Source organism: Notolepis coatsorum, assembly GCF_963971535.1.
Source record: "Notolepis coatsorum genome assembly, chromosome: 1".
Taxonomy (NCBI): domain Eukaryota; kingdom Metazoa; phylum Chordata; class Actinopteri; order Aulopiformes; family Paralepididae; genus Notolepis; species Notolepis coatsorum.
In genome coordinates this window covers 98,396,944-98,419,547 of record NC_140165.1, presented here as the reverse complement: position 1 = coordinate 98,419,547, position 22,604 = coordinate 98,396,944, and the positions used below count along the sequence as shown (strand labels likewise).

At 49.1% G+C, this 22,604-nt stretch overlaps 1 protein-coding gene across 1 annotated transcript in view; it reads left to right on the top strand.

The window, feature by feature from the left end:
* LOC311229844 (ankyrin-3-like) overlaps positions 1 to 22,604 on the top strand; it is a 69,357-nt gene that overhangs the window by 34,877 nt on the left and 11,876 nt on the right. The window contains exons 13-14 of the mRNA XM_084315917.1: positions 6,940 to 7,150; positions 9,289 to 9,337. Of these exons, the coding sequence (XP_084172043.1) occupies positions 6,940 to 7,150; positions 9,289 to 9,337 (260 nt within the window). The remainder of the gene's footprint in view (positions 1 to 6,939; positions 7,151 to 9,288; positions 9,338 to 22,604) is intronic.

Sequence of the window (22,604 nt, the reverse complement as noted above, 5' to 3'; positions counted from 1 at the left end):
GCCAGTGTGACAGTGTGCCAGTGAGCCAGTGAGCCAGTGTGACAGTGAGCCAGTGTGCCAGTGAGCCAGTGTGACAGTGAGCCAGTGAGCCAGTGTGCCAGTGAGCCAGTGAGCCAGTGTGCCAGTGAGCCAATGTGCCAGTGAGTGAGCCAGTGAGCCAGTGAGTGAGTCAGTGAGCCAGTGTGCCAGTGAGTGAGCCAGTGTGCCAGTGAGCCAGTGTGCCAGTGAGCCAGTGTGCCAGTGAGTGAGTCAGTGTGCCAGTGAGTGAGTCAGTGAGCCAGTGAGCCAGTGAGTGAGTCAGTGTGCCAGTGTGCCAGTGAGTGAGTCAGTGAGCCAGTGTGCCAGTGTGCCAGTGAGCCAGTGAGCCAGTGAGCCAGTGAGCCAGTGTGCCAGTGAGCCAGTGAGCCAGTGTGACAGTGTGCCAGTGAGTGTGCCAGTGAGCCAGTGTGCCAGTGAGCCAGTGTGCCAGTGAGTGTGCCAGTGAGCCAGTGTGCCAGTGAGCCAGTGAGCCAGTGTGCCAGTGTGCCAGTGAGCCAATGTGCCAGTGAGTGAGCCAGTGTGGCAGTGAGCCAGTGAGCCAGTGAGCCAGTGAGTGAGTCAGTGTGCCAGTGAGTGTGCCAGTGAGCCAGTGAGTGAGCCAGTGTGGCAGTGAGCCAGTGAGCCAGTGAGCCAGTGAGTGAGTCAGTGTGCCAGTGAGTGTGCCAGTGTGCCAGTGAGCCAGTGTGCCAGTGAGCCAGTGAGCCAGTGTGCCAGTGAGCCAGTGTGACAGTGTGCCAGTGAGCCAGTGAGCCAGTGTGCCAGTGAGTGAGCCAGTGAGCCAGTGAGTGAGCCAGTGTGCCAGTGAGCCAGTGAGTGAGTCAGTGTGCCAGTGAGTGAGTCAGTGTGCCAGTGAGTGTGCCAGTGAGCCAGTGAGCCAGTGAGTGAGTCAGTGTGCCAGTGTGCCAGTGAGTGAGTCAGTGAGCCAGTGTGCCAGTGTGCCAGTGAGCCAGTGAGCCAGTGAGCCAGTGTGCCAGTGAGCCAGTGAGCCAGTGAGCCAGTGTGCCAGTGTGCCAGTGTGCCAGTGTGCCAGTGTGCCAGTGAGCCAGTGAGCCAGTGTGACAGTGTGACAGTGTGCCAGTGAGCCAGTGAGCCAGTGTGCCAGTGAGCCAGTGAGCCAGTGAGCCAGTGTGCCAATGTGCCAGTGAGTGAGCCAGTGAGCCAGTGTGCCAGTGAGCCAGTGAGCCAGTGTGCCAGTGTGCCAGTGAGCCAGTGAGTGAGCCAGTGAGTGTGCCAGTGTGCCAGTGTGCCAGTGAGCCAGTGAGCCAGTGTGCCAGTGAGCCAGTGAGCCAGTGAGCCAGTGTGCCAGTGAGCCAGTGAGCCAGTGTGCCAGTGAGCCAGTGTGCCAGTGTGCCAGTGAGCCAGTGTGCCAGTGTGCCAGTGAGCCAGTGAGCCAGTGTGACAGTGTGACAGTGTGCCAGTGAGCCAGTGAGCCAGTGTGCCAGTGAGCCAGTGTGTCAGTGAGCCAGTGAGCCAGTGTGCCAATGTGCCAGTGAGTGAGCCAGTGAGCCAGTGTGCCAGTGTGCCAGTGAGCCAGTGAGCCAGTGTGCCAGTGTGCCAGTGAGCCAGTGAGCCAGTGAGCCAGTGAGTGAGCCAGTGAGTGAGCCAGTGTGCCAGTGTGCCAGTGAGCCAATGTGCCAGTGAGTGAGCCAGTGTGCCAATGTGCCAGTGAGTGAGCCAGTGAGCCAATGTGCCAGTGAGTGAGCCAGTGTGCCAATGTGCCAGTGAGTGAGCCAGTGAGCCAGTGTGCCAGTGAGCCAGTGAGCCAGTGTGCCACTGAGTGAGCCAGTGAGCCAGTGTGCCAGTGTGCCAGTGAGCCAGTGAGCCAGTGTGCCAGTGAGCCAGTGAGTGAGTCAGTGAGCCAATGTGCCAGTGAGTGAGCCAGTGTGCCAGTGAGCCAGTGAGCCAGTGAGCCAATGTGCCAGTGAGTGAGCCAGTGAGCCAGTGTGCCAGTGAGTGAGCCAGTGAGCCAGTGTGCCAGTGTGCCAGTGTGCCAGTGTGCCAGTGTGCCAGTGAGCCAGTGTGCCAGTGAGCCAGTGAGCCAGTGTGCCAGTGAGTGAGCCAGTGAGCCAGTGTGCCAGTGTGCCAGTGAGCCAGTGTGCCAGTGTGCCAGTGAGCCAGTGTGCCAGTGAGCCAGTGTGCCAGTGTGCCAGTGAGCCAGTGTGCCAGTGAGCCAGTGTGCCAGTGTGCCAGTGAGCCAGTGTGCCAGTGTGCCAGTGAGCCAGTGAGCCAGTGAGTGAGCCAGTGTGCCAGTGTGCCAGTGAGTGAGCCAGTGAGCCAGTGTGCCAGTGAGTGAGCCAGTGAGCCAGTGTGCCAGTGTGCCAGTGTGCCAGTGAGCCAGTGTGCCAGTGAGCCAGTGTGCCAGTGAGTGAGCCAGTGAGCCAGTGTGCCAGTGAGCCAGTGAGCCAGTGAGCCAGTGTGCCAGTGTGCCAGTGTGCCAGTGAGCCAGTGTGCCAGTGAGCCAGTGTGCCAGTGAGCCAGTGTGCCAGTGTGCCAGTGTGCCAGTGAGCCAGTGTGCCAGTGAGCCAGTGTGCCAGTGTGCCAGTGAGCCAGTGTGCCAGTGAGCCAGTGTGCCAGTGAGCCAGTGTGCCAGTGTGCCAGTGAGTGAGCCAGTGTGCCAGTGAGCCAGTGAGCCAATGTGCCAGTGAGTGAGCCAGTGAGCCAGTGTGCCAGTGTGCCAGTGTGCCAGTGAGCCAGTGTGCCAGTGTGCCAGTGTGCCAGTGAGCCAGTGAGCCAGTGAGCCAGTGTGCCAGTGAGCCAATGTGCCAGTGAGTGAGCCAGTGAGCCAGTGTACCAGTGAGACAGTGAGTGTGCCAGTGTGCCAGTGTGCCAGTGAGCCAGTGAGACAGTGAGTGAGCCAGTGAGCCAGTGAGTCAGTGAGCCAGTGAGTGAGTCAGTGAGCCAGTGTGCCAGTGTGCCAGTGAGCCAGTGAGTGAGTCAGTGAGCCAGTGAGCCAGTGTGCCAGTGAGCCAGTGTGCCAGTGAGCCAGTGAGCCAGTGTGACAGTGTGACAGTGTGCCAGTGAGCCAGTGAGCCAGTGTGCCAGTGAGCCAGTGTGCCAGTGAGCCAGTGAACCAGTGAGCCAGTGTGCCAATGTGCCAGTGAGTGAGCCAGTGAGCCAGTGTGCCAGTGTGCCAGTGAGCCAGTGTGCCAGTGTGCCAGTGAGCCAGTGAGCCAGTGAGCCAGTGAGTGAGCCAGTGAGTGAGCCAGTGTGCCAGTGTGCCAGTGAGCCAATGTGCCAGTGAGTGAGCCAGTGTGCCAATGTGCCAGTGAGTGAGCCAGTGTGCCAATGTGCCAGTGAGTGAGCCAGTGAGCCAGTGAGCCAGTGTGCCAGTGAGCCAGTGTGCCAGTGAGCCAATGTGCCAGTGAGTGAGCCAGTGAGCCAGTGTGCCAGTGAGCCAGTGAGCCAGTGTGCCAGTGAGTGAGCCAGTGTGCCAGTGTGCCAGTGAGCCAGTGAGCCAGTGAGTGAGTCAGTGAGCCAGTGTGCCAGTGAGTGAGCCAGTGAGCCAGTGAGCCAATGTGCCAGTGAGTGAGCCAGTGAGCCAGTGTGCCAGTGAGTGAGCCAGTGAGCCAGTGTGCCAGTGTGCCAGTGAGCCAGTGTGCCAGTGTGCCAGTGTGCCAGTGAGCCAGTGTGCCAGTGAGCCAGTGTGCCAGTGAGCCAGTGTGCCAGTGAGTGAGCCAGTGAGCCAGTGTGCCAGTGAGCCAGTGTGCCAGTGAGCCAGTGTGCCAGTGAGCCAGTGTGCCAGTGAGCCAGTGTGCCAGTGAGCCAGTGTGCCAGTGTGCCAGTGAGCCAGTGTGCCAGTGAGCCAGTGTGCCAGTGTGCCAGTGAGCCAGTGTGCCAGTGTGCCAGTGAGCCAGTGAGCCAGTGAGTGAGCCAGTGAGCCAGTGTGCCAGTCAGTGAGCCAGTGTGCCAGTGTGCCAGTGAGCCAGTGTGCCAGTGTGCCAGTGTGCCAGTGAGCCAGTGTGCCAGTGAGTGAGCCAGTGAGCCAGTGTGCCAGTGAGCCAGTGAGCCAGTGAGCCAGTGTGCCAGTGTGCCAGTGTGCCAGTGAGCCAGTGTGCCAGTGAGCCAGTGAGCCAGTGTGCCAGTGTGCCAGTGTGCCAGTGTGCCAGTGAGCCAGTGTGCCAGTGAGCCAGTGTGCCAGTGTGCCAGTGTGCCAGTGAGCCAGTGTGCCAGTGAGCCAGTGTGCCAGTGAGCCAGTGTGCCAGTGTGCCAGTGAGTGAGCCAGTGTGCCATTGAGCCAGTGAGCCAATGTGCCAGTGAGTGAGCCAGTGAGCCAGTGTGCCAGTGTGCCAGTGAGCCAGTGTGCCAGTGTGCCAGTGTGCCAGTGAGCCAGTGAGCCAGTGAGCCAGTGTGCCAGTGTGCCAGTGAGCCAATGTGCCAGTGAGTGAGCCAGTGAGCCAGTGTGCCAGTGAGCCAGTGTGCCAGTGTGCCAGTGAGCCAGTGTGCCAGTGAGCCAGTGAGCCAGTGTGCCAGTGTGCCAGTGTGCCAGTGAGCCAGTGAGCCAGTGAGCCAGTGAGCCAGTGTGCCAGTGTGCCAGTGAGCCAGTGTGCCAGTGAGCCAGTGAGCCAGTGTGCCAGTGTGCCAGTGTGCCAGTGAGCCAGTGAGCCAGTGAGCCAGTGAGCCAGTGTGCCAGTGAGCCAATGTGCCAGTGAGTGAGCCAGTGAGCCAGTGAGCCAGTGAGCCAGTGAGCCAGTGTGCCAGTGAGCCAGTGAGCCAGTGTGCCAGTGTGCCAGTGAGCCAGTGTGCCAGTGTGCCAGTGTGCCAGTGAGCCAGTGTGCCAGTGTGCCAGTGTGCCAGTGTGCCAGTGTGCCAGTGAGCCAGTGTGCCAGTGTGCCAGTGAGCCAGTGTGCCAGTGTGCCAGTGTGCCAGTGAACCAGTGAGCCAGTGAGCCAGTGTGCCAGTGAGCCAGTGAGCCAGTGAGCCAGTGAGCCAGTGTGCCAGTGAGCCAGTGAGCCAGTGAGCCAGTGAGCCAGTGAGCCAGTGTGCCAGTGTGCCAGTGAGCCAGTGAGCCAGTGTGCCAGTGAGCCAGTGAGCCAGTGAGCCAGTGTGCCAGTGTGCCAGTGAGCCAGTGTGCCAGTGTGCCAGTGAGCCAGTGTGCCAGTGTGCCAGTGAGCCAGTGTGCCAGTGTGCCAGTGAGCCAGTGAGCCAGTGTGACAGTGTGCCAGTGAGCCAGTGAGCCAGTGAGCCAGTGTGCCAGTGAGACAGTCAGCCAGTGTGCCAGTGTGCCAGTGAGCCAGTGTGCCAGTGAGCCAGTCAGCCAGTGTGCCAGTGAGCCAGTCAACCAGTGTGACAGTGTGCCAGTGTGCCAGTGAGCCAGTGTGCCAGTGAGCTAGTGTGCCAGTGTGCCAGTGAGCTAGTGTGCCAGTGTGCCAGTGAGCTAGTGTGCCAGTGTGCCAGTGAGCTAGTGTGCCAGTGTGCCAGTGAGCTAGTGTGCCAGTGTGCCAGTGAGCTAGTGTGCCAGTGTGCCAGTGAGCTAGTGTGCCAGTGAGTAAACACAAATTCCTGATCATGTGAAGTGACTTGTCTTTTTCAGACTTTCACAAAAGGTAATAATGGGCTAGTACCTAGTGGCTACATGAGTAGAGCTCCGGACTCATGATCAGAAGATCACCGATTCGAGCCCCGGTCAAGGCTGCTGTCGGAAAGTAATAATAATAATAATAATAATGGATTGGATTTATATAGCGCTCTTCTCTGACTCAGAGCGCTTCACAGAGTCCATTATTCGTTCATACACAGTCATACCGGTGGTGGTAAGCTACAATTGCAGCCAGAGCTGCCCTGAGGAAAGTGGAGTTGTTGTCCAGCAGGGGGCACTCTGTCCTCTGGACTTGTCAGTAACAATGCCCCTGTTACAGTGATAGGGACACCGTACAGCTGCGAGTGCCGTCCTTCGGATGAGATGCTAAACCGAGGTCCTGACTGAATTCGGTCGTTAAAGAACCCAGGACGCCTATCGTAAAGAGTAGGGGGTTCCCCGATGTTCCTGGCCAAATTTCCAATCAGGTATCTGACATCAAGGCCACCTAATCATCCCTTCCCCTTAATTGACTGATATCAATCCCTGTCTCCTGAGCCGTTTAGCCATTGTGTAGTGTGATGTGTGCCGGGTGCCAGTATATGGCAGCCATTGAGCCTGCATAGCCCAAGGTTGGGTGCTATCTAGCCCCTTACGTGACTGCGATCTGCAAGCCAGGGGCAGATCGCAGTCACGTAAGGGGCTAGGTGCTACCAGTGGTGGTGAAGGAGGCAATTCCCAACCTACATTGTGGGGAGCGCAGAGTTTCTAGAAAAACAGAAAAGCGCTATATAAATGCAATTAATTATTATTATTATTAGTACAAAAAAGATTAAAACACAAGTACAAACACATTAGCAATAACATACATAATTTAACCCTTGCAATAATACACAGTTCAATCCCCACATAGTATACACATCAGTGTTCACATCTTTGATTATCAACCAATTCCTAAGATTATACTTGAAGGCGTTGAATGAAATGGACTTTCTAATGTTCTGTGGGATTTTATTCCACTCAGGCGCTTTATAAAAGAAAACGATTGCCCAAATAATGCTCTTTCTAAACGGGATTTCGCAGTCTTTTCTGGCTGTCCCTCTGGTGACTCTGGCTTCCCCTCCAGTAGCATCAGTTACAGAGGAGCGAAAAATGGACTGGAGGTGGTGCCAAGTTATGCCGTATTTTGTACATTGGGCAGCAGTTCTTAAAGAGAACAAGGTTTTCGCAACTTAATAGTGAATATTTTTGTAAAATTGCACAATGATGTGCAATGGTGTTATTGTGGTGATGTTAGCAGTAGACCGGGTGGGTAGAGACCGTAGATTATGTAGGATAGTATGAGAGAAAACATGTACATATGTACATATTCGCTGCCTTCTCAGGTTTCTCGGCCCTTCATGAGGACATCGACAGTCCCAGGCCAGGCAGACGTCTGGAGACCACCACCCAGAGTCCAGGATCCCATCAGCAGGTGCCCATGGTGTCCGCAGAGGATTTGTCCTCTAGCTTGTCATCGCTCCATGACACGTCAGTGTCAGGCCTTCTGAGACACTCCCAGAAGGATAAACTGGAGAAAGAAATGGACACAACACAGTAAGTGTCTCTTTGTATCCAGAGTGTATCAGTGTATCAGTGTTTTTTTTTAATTTAATATTGAGTGCAACTTAGAATAGACTTGCCCTGTAGAGGGAATTATGGTACCTCATGTTATCTACTAAGTTAAAGGAACACGCCAATTTTTTGGGAAATTAGCTTATCGTCTTCTCCAGAGAGAGACAAGAAGATATATACCAGTTTCCTCGCTGTGTGTTCAGTAGAAAGCTATCTGGCTGCACGTTAGCCTAGCTTAGCACAATGAATGGAAGTGGACAGTGCTGGTTAGCCTTCAGGAGACGTGTTAGTTGGACAATGCCTAGGCTAACCTGCATTGTCCGCTTCCATTCATTGTGCTAAGCTAGGCTAACGTGCAGCCAGATAGCTTTCTACTGAACGCACAGAGAGGAAACTGGTATCTATCTTCTTTTCTCTCTCTGGAGAAGACGGTAAGCTAAATTCCCCAAATGTTGACATGTTCCTTTAAGTATTTTATTCAATCCAAATAAACTGCTGTTGTTGCTGGTGACATAAAACGTATCGCTTCCTGTATGCCGGATAATTTTCCTGAGAACATTCTACTGGACACCAGTGTTTAGAGCAGCCAGTGAACAGTGAATGACTGTTATTAATTCTGTATACAGTAGGTGGATTCACTATTGTGTTATATCAGTTGGTGATAGACAGTGGCAAAATAGACATTTATTTATATAAACATTTTCAAGATTATTACTTTAAATTATTATTGATGGGATCAAGTTGCTGCCCTGAACCGTTTTGTCTCCCTTTGTGACTTAGAACAAGTTTAATAAGAAGCTATTTCTGAGGTTACATTATGAAGGCATTGCAAATAGAATTTTGACGAAATAGTTAATGAAAAGTAACCTTTAACACTTTCAGTACCGTCCGGCCATTAACATGGTGAAGCATGGTTAAATGCCACCACCCACTTCAATGATAGCGTTGTGTAAGCATAATCTCCGTCTTAAATTATGACTGTGTCTAATCTGCCTGTCGCTTATCAATGACTTGTTTGCAGTCAACATTGTCGAAACAGATTGTTTTTTAATCGGTTCATTTCCGTTTTATAGCATTTTTAAAAGCCCTCGTTTTCAAGGAAAATATATAGATTCCGTGATAAACGGCATTTACTGGAATATTCTGGATACACAAAAACGTTGTCATTTTTCTGCCTATATATGAATCGTTTTCAAATAAACGCTAGATTATCGATAGTATATGTGTACTTATGCACTCTATAGAGGCGGGCTGAAATATCGATTCTCTCATTTCCTGATTGCGCACACACAGACACACACAACCACACGCATAGGGCAAACGCTTATATCTCTGTGAAAATAGCTCTGATTATCCTAAGACTGGTCAAATAAATTCCTTACCTGAGATCAGATGTTATCCAAAAAGAATATTCCAATTCCTGATCGCCATTCCAAATATCGATCACGCTTATTGATTACAGTGTTGAGTACTGTAAATACACAATCCACGCGTTTTCCGGGCGGCGAGCACAATGGATTCTTCAGTTGGCTTGAGGGAAAAGTAAAATGAGGAAACTGGCCACCCCTCCCCTTCGTCAGTGTAAAGTAATGGGGTGCAGTTACACAGGGAGAGACGATAGGGGGCGGTATCTTCCCAATTGAGCTCAGAGAGAGTCTGCAACACTAGCGTGAGGCTCGATTGATGAAATATGAATTCAAATCGCCAATAAAAAAAAAGACAGGGGAGCTCCAGTAGCTCACCACGTACCGCGAGTGCTATTTCAGCGCCGTGGACAACCGTGCTCGTCACGGATCTGGGGCTGAGCGCGTTCGAATCCCGGACGGCAGCCGTGCCTTTCCCAGAGTGTCTTCCCCCCCATCTGAACCCTTTCAGCCTGCTTCTGTCGGTCGAACTTGACTAAGTATGAGTGCGATGAAAAAGCGATAAACGCTAAAAGAACCAGCTGACTGGTCAAAGTAAAAAAAAAAAAAAAAAACGACAAACAAACGCTATATAGCGTCCGGGGCACTCAAAGGTCGGCATGAACTAACGACAAAACGCGTACGTGGCACTCAATGTGTTAAGGAGCATCAGGTGACACGCTGTTGACATGCATGTTCTTCTTTTCTTCCTCTCAGCACATCACAAAGAGGAGTGCAATTACAACACACGGCTGCTCTCAGACAAGTAAGTCCTTTCTTCACATTGTACTGCACCTCCCCCTACAACCTGCGCTCCCATGTGATAGACCCTGTGTACAAAGGGGGACCGAAGCTATCTGGTGAGATCCCCCGCACGCCTTGCCTCACTGTCGAACCCCCTGATGAGGTCGAGGGGGCGGAGGGGGCCGAGGGCGGAGGGGAGTGGAGCTTGGAATGCCTACGGACCAGCCAGCCAGAATATGACAACGTGTGGTTGTCAACAGACGGTCAACGTCAAACCTCCGACAGATCACAAACTGGTATAGACGAAAGCCGGCCCTTGTACGTGACTGACTTTGGGGACAGCTTGACTGAATCTGAAGAGGCTGAACCGGATTTCAGTGAAATGTTTGTGGACCTTAAGGAAACGGTTGAGGATTACACATATGTCTCCAGTGCCTCAGTCACCCTGGCTGCTCCCTTGACCGAGAGGCTCTCTCAAAAGATCAGTATTAGACAAAAACCTGGGATTGAACCAACATCTCAAGAAAATCCAGAATCCAAACAGATTCATCAGGTGACACCAAGACCGGCCTGTTCAGAGGAGCACCTGGATGAAGTGTCACAGCGACTCTACAAAGTCCTTTATGGGTACGATGTGGAATCGACAAGCTCAAATAGCGAGGATGTGCTTCTGCAGCCTAAGAACACATCCGGTGAAGTGTCGATCCAAGTCACACTGGGGATGGATGAGGCTGTTAGGGCTGCCCAGGTTTATGACGATGTTTCCCCATCCTCTGAGCCTCTGTTATACATTGACCAGACCACATCCGACCAGGCTTCTATCTCAACTGAGCCTCCTGTCAAACCAGTCGATGTTAGTTACCAAACCTCTGATACTACCACTGAAACATCAACGGTTCCCTCAAATATGAATATAACCAGTCCAGTTTCAGAATCTAAAAGAGCAGAATCTCTGCTTTCAACTGTTGTCACTCAGGTGTCACATGACTCAACCGTTGATCCCTCGAGGCAAGAGGCACTTACTCCAAAAGCTGAGCCTGAATCAGTCAAAGGTATCACACCAGGAGTTGAGTGCAGATTTCAGATGACATTACCACTAAGACCCCATGAAAAGGAGGATGTGGCCTCTGTAGAAGCACAAGGTTCTATTACAGTCTTGCATGAGCCAGAAACCTTACTATACAGAGAAGGGGTGCACGTTCTTGAACTTCAAAAACCACCTTGTGATAGATCATCTTCCACAGAGTTTGTCACATCATTCCACTCAGCCGACTCACCTGAGAGTCGCCCGTCCACCCCAGATACATTCATAATATTGGCTGCAAGTAGGTCCTCATCACCTGAATCATTGTCATCGGAAAATGAATTGTGTCTTCTTGTACCCAATTCCTCCATGCAGGTACCTCCGTTTAGGCCCCTGTCTCCCCTACCACCCCCTATGATCCAATGTGAGACTGATGACACTTTGGCCTTTGGCCCAGGGCAAGCATTATTGAGTGCATCAGAAACAGAGGAAAGGCCATTGACTCCGATGGTTTCAAACAACAAGAGACCATTTGGAAGGCCGCCATCTCCCGGAAGTGACTGTAGTGGCGGTGGTTCCATTTCACCGCAGTCACTGACTGGGGATAGGGAATCACCACATGAGTCTGTCGTTCTAGAAACAGTGCAGTGGTTGTTTACATCAGAGTCTCCTCCTGACCACAGGCCCCTATCGCCCAAAATGTATCTAGATGAGATGAGGCCACCATCCCCTGAATCCACAGCATCAGTCACTGAAGATAGACCACTTTCACCTGACTCGCCCATTTCTGGAATCGGAGCAGGGTTACCAAAATGTGTTACAGCTGTCTCTGGATATAGATCCTCCTCTCCTGAATCAGTAGCATCAGACATTGACTACGGTATGGACTATGACTATCCGGTGATATGTGATTCCATAGCTTCCGAGTGTAGGCCGGAATCACCTGAATTGCCAGTGTCAGAAGAAAGACCAGCATCACCTATGAAGTCGATATCTGTGTCTGACGATGAATGGGTTATTGTTTGTTTGTCTGACACTGAGGAAAGACCTCTTCCTGAGACTGAGGAAAGGCCTTTTTCACCAGAGTCAATACCTGAGCACAGACCCATGTCGCCTGAAATGGTGATGTTAATGGCAGAAGACAGAACATCGTCTCCTGAATCGACAACTTCAGTAAATGAACTTCGAGCTCTGTCTCCAGACTCTCCCATTCCAGCATATGATCCTACTGTACACCATGTGTTCACAACATACTATAGGTTGTCATCTACTGAATCCGTATTGTCAGACACAGAGTATGAAGCCATGTCATTGTTATCGTTACGTTTTGAGGATAGGCCATCATCCCCAGAATCGATTAAATCTGTCAATGAACATAGGGCATTATCCCCAGAGTCCCCCATACCAGACTTTGGACAGGTGCTACACACATCTTTGAATGTATCCAAAGGCTATAGATCAGCTTCCCCTGAATCAATATCTTCAGACACTGAATATGTCCCAATGTCTCTTGACTCAGTTAACATTGAGGATAGATCAGCATCTCCTGAGGCTCTGCCCTTTCAGAAAGCAGATCCAACATGTGCTAAAAGGCCTGTGTCCCTTGAAAGCAAGTTAGTAGGAAGTACTGAAAGCAAGTTTGTAGAAAGTCATGAAAGCAAGTTAATAGGAAGTCCTGAAAGCAAGTTGATAGGAAGTTCTGAAAGCAAGTTAATAGAAAGTCCTGAAAGCAAGTTAATAGGAAGTCCTGAAAGCAAGTTAGTAGGAAGTCCTGAAAGCAAGTTAGAGGAAAGACCACTGCAATCTAACCCTATTGCATCAGAAGTGTCCAAACACATTACTCAGCAGTCATGTGAAGAGGATAGAACAAAATCTTTGAAGAATCAAAGGTATGGTGAATCTACTAAAACTGAAGTGGAGAAGAGCTTCCCTTCAGAACAGCAGCAGTTTAGGTCAACCTCACCTTGTGAGCAAAGTCCACCTGAATTGATTATGTCTTCTGCTGACACACAAATATCACCAGATCTTTTCCAGCAGATACCCAAATCAAGCCAGCATGCCAAGCCTGATGCTGTGGAAACAAACCCAACCAAAACTGCTAAAAGAGTAACAAAACGAAAGCTTAAACAAAAAATCACAAACCAGTCTCCCTCTAAACCTGCAGATGATTATCCTGAAAAGCCTAATGAATCTGAGGTACAATCAGCTGCACCTGAGATTGCTCAGCCTGAGAATGACCAGTTTAATATCAAACTATCAGCAGAAGTTGTATCCAACACCCAGCCATTGTCGTCTGATGTAATCGCAGATCTCCCTGAAAGTCAAGTATTAGCAGCTGAGCCTTTGTCCCCTTTACCGCCACCAGCGATACGAGTACCAGAGTACAGGCTTGTGTATGACGCAGAGCTCTGGAAGCTGATTTCTCCAATCCATGATCCACAATATGTAGGAGAAACCTTCTGCAGCAAAACAGGCATGTTTGAATATGCTGGAAGTAGAATAGAGCATGTTCAGCTACCACAATATGAACCAACAGTGCCATTAACAGAGAAATCATACCCTGAATCCAGGCCTCTCTCCCCTGAGTCCCTGCTTGACTACAGACCTGTAGAGTCTTCAATTCCTGTGCATGAGCATAGTGCATCTTTACCCCCTATGGCAGTGCGAGTACCAGTCTACAGACTTGTGTACGACGCCGAGCTTTGTAAGCTAATCTCTCAAATTCACGACCCTCAGTATGTAGGAGAAACCTTCATGAGTAAAACGGGCGTGTTTGAACATGCTGGGTACAGGATAGAGTATAGTAACACTGAGTCAGATGCAACACAGGTGGATGAAGGTGCTAGCTTGCAACCAGAGCCTGAGAGTAAACCTTCGCAAAGACCTCTGTCACCTGATTCTGATTCAGAATACAGACCTCAGTCTCTCGATTCACTGAGGTTGATGGCTGCACTGAGATCAGACTCCCCACAGTCAGTGAGATCTTTAGATGAGCACAGACCATTATCTCCAGATTCACCCATTCCCCAATACTCTGCCTCTTTCTCAGCACCTTGTCACTTTCATCAAAGGTCATCGTCAACTGAGTCATTAATTATGTCAGATATGGAAATGGAGACTGATTTATACATTTCAATGCTTTTTGAGGACAGAGCAGCATCTCCCGATTCAATAGCATCTGGAGGTGAATACAGAGCACTATCTCCTGATTCGCCCATCCCAGAGTTTAGACCGGCTTTAGGTGAGTATGCATTCTCAACTAGACGGTGTCGGTCCTCTTCACCTGGATCCATGTGTTCAGATGTAGAATATGGGGATATGTCATTGTTGGTCTCTGGAGGTAGATCATTATCACCTGATTCAGTAGCTTCTGGAGGTGATTTAGAGCCAGACATTGCCGAGCAGCAGAGACCTGACTCACGTGATTCAGTTGTGTCCGAACCCAGCGAGAGGTCAGTAGTCGCTGAACCCATGTTTAAAGAAATTACAGTGCCTGTACACAGACTTGTGTATGATGCAGATCTTTGGAAGCTAATCTCTCAAACACGTGACCCACACTATGTAGGAGAAACCTTTGTGAGTAAAACAGGTGTGTTTGAGTATGTTGGCACTAGAACAGAATATGTTCAGATTTTCCCAGATGTGAAAGAGGAGAGTAGACCACTGTCACCTGATTTGAACTCCGACTATAGACCTCTCTCACCTGAGACATTGGAGTCACAGGCTGTTCTGAGAAGTGATTCCCCAGACTCTGTGAAGTCCTTGGATGAATTTAGAACTTTATCTCCCGATTCACCCATTCCCCAATTTTCCATCTCATTCCCTGAAGCTTCAGTGTCATATCATTTAGCATCATCACCTGAACCTGGATCAGATTCTGAAGCTGAGTTACTTGACACTGAGATGTATGCCACTGAGTTTAGGTCCTCATCTCCTGAGTCACTAGCATCAGTGAGTGGGCATAGGCCTCTCTCCCCTGATTCACCAATACCAGATTTTAGACCAGCAGTACAGGAATATTTTACTTCGGTTGGTGGATATCGATCTTCTTCACCTGAGTCTGTTACCTCAGAAATTGAGTATTCACCTCTGATCTGTTACCTGATGGAAAACACCAGGTCATCATCCCCAGAATCAACTGGATCAGTTGATGAACATAGGCGGTTGTCTCCAGACTCACCTATTCCTCAGTTTGCACAAGACGTCTTTGAGTTTACTGCACCGGATGTGGGCTACAGGAGTTCCTCCCCAGAACAGTCATCGGTGACATCAGATATGGACTTGGATTTGATGTACTATGATGCGCTTGATGTGCCGTTCACAGGAGAGGAAACAGCCAGAGCATCATCTCCTGAATCTATGCCGTTTGATAATGAGTTTAGGCGTCTGTCGCCAGACTCTCCTATACCACAATTCACACATTATATAGAATCAACCATACTCACAACAGGAAGCAGGCCATCGTCACCTCTTTCTGTAGTGTCAGACTTTGAAATTGAGGTTTTCGACACGCTTCTATTTTCAGTCAAAGGAAGACCCTCCTCACCTGATTCAATAGTGTCTGTAGATGAATATAGAGCACTGTCCCCGGATTCACCAATACCTGAATTCAGACCTGCGTTCTTTGAATCTGTTCCACATTCTGTTGGATTGAGGTCAACATCCCCTGAATCAGTTGCATCAGATATTGAGTATGCACCTTTGATTTATTCAGTATGTTCAGATATGGATTTGGAGACTGATTTGTGCATTCCGTGGCTTTTTGGGGAGAGGCCAGAATCTCCTGATTCAGATGCATCTGTAGATGAATGCAGGCCACTGGCACCGGATTCACCCCTACCTGAATTCAGACCTGCATTCTTTGAATCTGTGCGATATTCTGTTGGATTGAGGTCAACATCACCTGAATCAGTTGCATCAGATATTGAGTATGCACCTTTGATTTATTCAGTATGTTCAGATATGGATTTGGAGACTGATTTGTGCATTCCGTGGCTTTTTGGGGAGAGGCCAGAATCTCCTGATTCAGATGCATCTGTAGATGATTGTAGATTTCTATCGCCTGATTCACCCATACCTGACTTCAGACCAACAGTGTTTGAATATGTTCCATCTATTGTTGGTTGTAGATCAACATCACCTGAATCGTTATATTCAGATCTAGAATATGGGGATATTTCTCTAGCATCACTATTCGATGAACATCGACCTTCATCACCTGATTCAGATGCATCTGTAGATGAATACAGGCCACTGGCACCAGATTCACCCGTACCTGAATTCAGACCAGCATTCTTTGAATCGGTTCCATATTTTGTTGGATATAGGTCAACATCCCCTGAATCAGTAGCATCAGATATTGAGTATGCGCCTTTGATTTATTCAATATTTGATAATGCCGATAGGCCGGATTCACCTGAGTCTTTGATAACAGAAATCGTAGAGAGACCTCTATCTCCAGATTCTGAGTCTGAATATAGGCCTTTGTCCTCTGCATCGCTGTTAATGTCATGTGTCAGATCTCCTTCGCCTGAATCAACAGGTTCTCTTAATGAGTATAGAGCTCTATCACCAGACTCGCCCATTCCTGACTTCAGGCAGGCACTACACAAGACCATAATGTCCCTCTTAGGACACAGGTCCTCTTCGCCCGAGTCGATGTCATCCGATTTGGAAATGGAAACTGAACCGCTTGTCCCAGTGCTCTGTGAAGAAAGATCAGCATCACCTGATTCACTATCACCAGTCAGTAGCCATAGAAGACTTCCACCAGATTCTCCCGTACCAGACTTTAGACAAGCCATAGCAGAGTCATACCCTGCTGTCGGGTACAGGTCGTCATCTCCTGAATCGGTGACTTCAGAATTAGAATTTGCTCCTTTGATTTCTCAGATGTTTGAATTTCAGGACAGACCAGATTCCCTTGAATCAACGTATTCTTTCGATGAGCACAGACGTTTGTCATTGGACTCCCCGGTACCCCAGTACCTATACTCTGAATCACCTATGTTGACATTCAGATGTAGATCAACTTCACCTGAATTAGTATGTTCAGATATGGATTTGGAGACTGATTTGTGCATTCCGTGGCTTTTTGGGGACAGGCCGGCATCTCCTGATTCAGATGCATCTGTAGATGAATACAGGCCACTGCCACCGGATTCACCCGTACCTGAATTCAGACCTGCATTCTTTGAATCTGTGCGATATTCTGTTGGATTGAGGTCAACATCCCCTGAATCAGTTGCATCAGATATTGAGTATGCACCTTTGATTTATTCAGTATGTTCAGATATGGATTTGGAGACTGATTTGTGCATTCCGTGGCTTTTTGGGGAGAGGCCAGAATCTCCTGATTCAGATGCATCTGTAGATGAATGTAGATTTCTGTCGCCTGATTCACCCATACCTGACTTCAGACCAACAGTGTTTGAATATGTTCCATCTATTGTTGGTTGTAGATCAACATCACCTGAATCGTTATATTCAGATCTAGAATATGGGGATATTTCTCTAGCATCACTGTTCGATGAACATCGACCTTCATCACCTGATTCAGATGCATCTGTAGATGAATACAGGCCACTGGCACCAGATTCACCCGTACCTGAATTCAGACCAGCATTCTTTGAATCGGTTCCATATTTTGTTGGATATAGGTCAACATCCCCTGAATCAGTAGCATCAGATATTGAGTATGCGCCTTTGATTTATTCAATATTTGATAATGCCGATAGGCCGGATTCACCTGAGTCTTTGATAACAGAAATCGTAGAGAGACCTCTATCTCCAGATTCTGAGTCTGAATATAGGCCTTTGTCCTCTGCATCGCTGTTAATGTCATGTGTCAGATCTCCTTCGCCTGAATCAACAGGTTCTCTTAATGAGTATAGAGCTCTATCACCAGACTCGCCCATTCCTGACTTCAGGCAGGCACTACACGAGACCATAATGTCCCTCTTAGGACACAGGTCCTCTTCGCCCGAGTCGATGTCATCCGATTTGGAAATGGAAACTGAACCGCTTGTCCCAGTGCTCTGTGAAGAAAGATCAGCATCACCTGATTCACTATCACCAGTCAGTAGCCATAGAAGACTTCCACCAGATTCTCCCGTACCAGACTTTAGACAAGCCATAGCAGAGTCATACCCTGCTGTCGGGTACAGGTCGTCATCTCCTGAATCGGTGACTTCAGAATTAGAATTTGCTCCTTTGATTTCTCAGATGTTTGAATTTCAGGACAGACCAGATTCCCTTGAATCAACGTATTCTTTCGATGAGCACAGACGTTTGTCATTGGACTCCCCGGTACCCCAGTACCTATACTCTGAATCACCTATGTTGACATTCAGATGTAGATCAACTTCACCTGAATTAGTATGTTCAGATATGGATTTGGAGACTGATTTGTGCATTCCGTGGCTTTTTGGGGACAGGCCGGCATCTCCTGATTCAGATGCATCTGTAGATGAATACAGGCCACTGCCACCGGATTCACCCGTACCTGAATTCAGACCTGCATTCTTTGAATCTGTGCGATATTCTGTTGGATTGAGGTCAACATCCCCTGAATCAGTTGCATCAGATATTGAGTATGCACCTTTGATTTATTCAGTATGTTCAGATATGGATTTGGAGACTCATGTGTGCATTCCATGGCTTTTTGGGGAGAGGCCAGAATCTCCTGATTCAGATGCATCTGTAGATGAATGTAGATTTCTATCGCCTGATTCACCCATACCTGACTTCAGACCAACAGTCTTTGAATCGGTTCCATCTATTGTTGGTTGTAGATCAACATCACCTGCATCACCATATTCAGATATAGAATATGGGGATATTTCTCTAGCATCACTGTTTCATGAAGGTAGACCTGCATCACCTGATTCGATTGCATCAGGAGATGAATACACGGCACTGTCCCCAGACTCACCTATACCCGAATATAGACCAGCAATACCTGAATCTGTCATTCCAGCTGTCAGTTATAGATCCAGCTCGCCTGAATCCACTGCATCAGATATTGAGTACATATTGAGTGAGTATTTGATGTCTGGGACATTTGATACTGAGGATAGGCCAGAGTCTCCTGAATCAGTGATGTCAGAGGTCGAAGAGAGACCATTATCGGCTGAATCAATACCGGAGTACAGACCCCTGTCGCCTGAGTCACTGATGCTCCTGGAGATCATTAGGGCAGTATCTCCAGGATCTACTGGATCAAGTGATCCATGTAGGCAGTTGCCTCCAGACTCACCTATTCCTCAGTTTACACAGAGCGTCTTTGAGTTTACTACAGCATGGGTTGGCTACAGGAGTCTGTCCCCAGAATCAATGACATCAGATTCAGAATTAGAATTATACTATGATGCGCTTGATGAGCCATTCATTGTAGAGAGACAACCCTCACCTCAGTCAGTGGGATCAGACGACGAGTATAGACCACTTTCCCCTGAATCACCTATACCTGATTATAGGAAAGCAGTTGTGGAATATTCTATATATGTAAGAGGTTCGTCACCCACTGAACTTTCAGATTCTGATGATATGACAACAGATGCAGACTGTTTATTTATTGACCGGAGACCAGCATCGCCTGAGTCCATTGCATCAGAAACAGAGGAAATGTCATCAGTAACTGAAATATCCATCCCGACTGTCACCGAAGCAACCGCTGACAGCGTGGTATTATCCACGACAATGGCTCCCAAATCCCCGCATGAATCAGCCATGCCGGTGGCCGAGTATAACCTTGTTTATGACGCTGAGCTGCGGGGGCTGAATTCTGATGTGCATGACCCTCAGTATGCGGGAGAAACCGTTGGCGGCAAAACAGGGCTTCTGGACTATGTCAGCAGCACAATCGAGAATGTAGCGAGTATTCAGGATCAAGAACAGCAAACCCAAGACACTCCAATTGCATCTGCAACCGACCTAGCTCCAGATGTGATACCTCCCCTGAGTGTAGTCGAGACGGTCGAGATCGATCGAGACATACTTTCCACTGCAAATGCACAAGTCACGCCCGATGTAGTTGCTTCAAAGTCACCCTCGGCGGTGGGCGGGCGTGTATCTGCTTCGCCACCTGCCCAGTATAGACGGGCAGAATATACATTTAAAACAGCTGTCTTTGATTCAATGTCTGAATCTGATGAGGAGTGGGTGATCGTATCAATATCCAAAGCAGAGGATGATGATAGAGCCCTGTCGCCAGACTCTTTGCCAGACTCTAGACCCATGTCACCCGAATTGGCAGAACTCAGGGCATCATCGCCCGAATCGACTACATCAGTGAATGAGTTTAGAGCACTCTCACCAGATTCCCCGTTACCTCAATTTATAACAGCGTTGCCAGATTGCGTAACATTACTGAGGTCAAGTTCGTCCTCGCCAGAGTCTGTCGCATCCAATATAGACCACATGGCTTCAGGTCTGTTTGATGAACGTAGGCTGTCATCACCTGAATCATTGACGTCGGAGGATCTGTTTGAGAAAGATAGACCTCTATCACCTGATTCTATCCCTGAATACAGACCTATGTTACTGGAATCAGCCATGCGAATGGATGACAGAAGGGCATCTTCTCCAGAATCGATGCATGAGCATGATGAGAACAGAAGCTTATCTCCAGATTCGCCCCTCCCACAGTTCACAGTGTCCTTGGTGGACTACACCACTGCATGGACAACACATAGGTCATCGTCACCTGAATCAATAAGGTCAGATTCAGACAGCGAGGTGGTGGTCACCTCATCCTCAGCCTTTGTGATCGAGACGAGGCCATCCTCGCCTGAATCCACATCATCTGTTAACGAGTTTAGACGGCTGTCGCCTGACTCCCCGGTACCTGAGTTCATGAGAATACTGTCATCCTACTTTGTGGAGGTCACCCCTGGTGAGAGATCATCCTCTCCTGTGTCTTTGTCGTCAGACATAGAGTTTGAAGCATTACCTATTGAATGCTGGATTAATGATAGCTTGAAGCCATTGTCCCCTCATTATATTGAGTCTGAAGAGGAGGCAGAATTCACATCATCTGTTAACGAGTTTAGACGACTACCGCCTGACTCCCCGGTACCTGACTTCATGAGAATACTGTCATCCTACTTTGTGGAGGTCACCCCTGGTGAGCGATCATCCTCTCCTGTGTCTTTGTCGTCAGACATAGAGTTTGAAGCATTACCTATTGAATCCTGGATAGATGATATCCTGAGGCCATTGTCCCCTCAATCTATTGAGTCTGAAGAGGAGGCAGATATAGACAGTTTTGAGGGTTCAGATATGTTAGTCTCTAAAGCAGAACTTTTGAGTCATGTGACATCCGTTTCAAAGCCTGAGAAACCTCCGTTGACACTCAAATGTAAGCCTAATGGTGCGTCCCCACTACCAACCCCAGCTACTGAGTCAAAGGTTGATGAAGGTGGACCTTTTGTCAAAACTGATCAGACACAGTTGGACAGATCAGAAACGGAAACAGTGGTGACATATGAGAAGTGGATCCAACATGGATCAAAAGAAGCTGACATGCTCTCAACTTCACCAATCACTCTTGGTGGGGAAGACTTTGGGGAGATCCCTAAAGATACTCCTGTACAGCCTATACCAGTGAGGGTACAGCATATACAAGATCGGGGGAAAGAGGACCTACAAACCAATGCTGGACTGAACATCCAGACAGCCCCACAGAGGGTAAGAGAGAGAGCATGATGGCCTTGCCAAGAGTGTCTTCACTTTTGCAGTGGAAGATTGCAATAACTCACCGGTTGAATGGACAACAATAACTGTGTGGTTTATAAGGACGTCTCTGGATGAACTAATAAATAAAAAGGTTTGCACTCTGGTTTCAGAATGTGTGTGTCAAAAGCTTGCCTCAAAGTTAAGATTGTACTCTGTCTAGCACTGAGACACTTTAAAGACATTTTAAAAAACAAGCATGATATGCCATCAGAAATAATTTGGTATGTTCTTAATCTAACGTTACCTAATCTGATTAGGACTGCAGACTGTGTGGGAAAACATTGCCTTGTCATTGAAAAGTGATGCTAAATTGGTGCAGTTTTGCGGTGATGTGAATGGTGCATGCAATCTATGCACTCTATCATAATGTAATTTATTCAGATAGTGTTGACATTCACTTACAGGGGCCATCTCATACAGCAAAGGAAATGCATTTGCAGACAGAGAATAAGGTGCAAAGCAACCAGGTGTCCACCACAGAAACAGAGAGACAAGAACACAGTAAATCCGGGGTGCCATCCTCTGATCAGATGAAAACATCCACCAGCTACAAGCCACTGGTATCAGCTTCTCTGCAGCTAGCAGACTGGGACTCACTCAAAACCCACAGAACTGTGACTCCGGTTCTATTTGAACATCGTCCCAAATCAGACATATTGGATGAGTTTTCAGACCGGGAGTTGTTCCGCAGCGGCACGCGGTCCAGTGAGCTATTTTCACCAATGTCAAGTCAGTCGTCGGTGCCGCCAGATTACGATGCAGTATTTTCAGGACAGCAGACTTTGATAGTTTCTGAATGTAGTCAAGCTTCCCCAACTGACCTGAGTCCAGTCTCGCCAGTGTTCAGTGACTCCATCTCACCTGAAGGTGCCGTTGAAGCCGCCACCAAAGGGTCATCGGAAACCGCTGAAGACTCTGAGTTTGAGGAGACTTTGTCCGTGTTCAGACCAGAAGAACCGAAAGACCCACGAGCAACGAAGCTCCGTAAGGATTCAGAATCCCCTCAACATTCGGATTCAGACTCAGAGTTTTACGACTGCAGACAAGGTCCCTCGGACGTCTCTGAACCGGAAGAGATGAGCCTAGAACCTGAGATCTTGTATCTCATCTCAGAACCCCCATCCCCTATGCCGGGCGGTACTCGTGACAGGGGCTTCCGCAAAGGAACTCCCGAACACAGTGCTCACCCGTTCCTTCGGGTTGAGGATTATAAGCACTTGTCCTCTGGTAGTGAAAGTCATCCCGATTTCGCCTACAATTCGGGCGCTTCACGGGATGATAGAGCAGAGCGTGCGAGGCCCGCGTGTGAGGAGCTTCCCTCTAGGGATCAGGCAGGGTATGATGACGATGACGACCACCTGGGAAGGGTAAGAGGTCGAGCATGAGTGTGCTGCCGCCCTGGTTTGTGTCCCGGTCGCTCAGACTGGTGGTGCTACATTTAAAACAAAGCAGATTGGGATTGGCTGGGTAGCGTAGAGGACTAAGCACTCGCCTACCACCGCAGAGACTCTGGGATCGAATCCAGCTG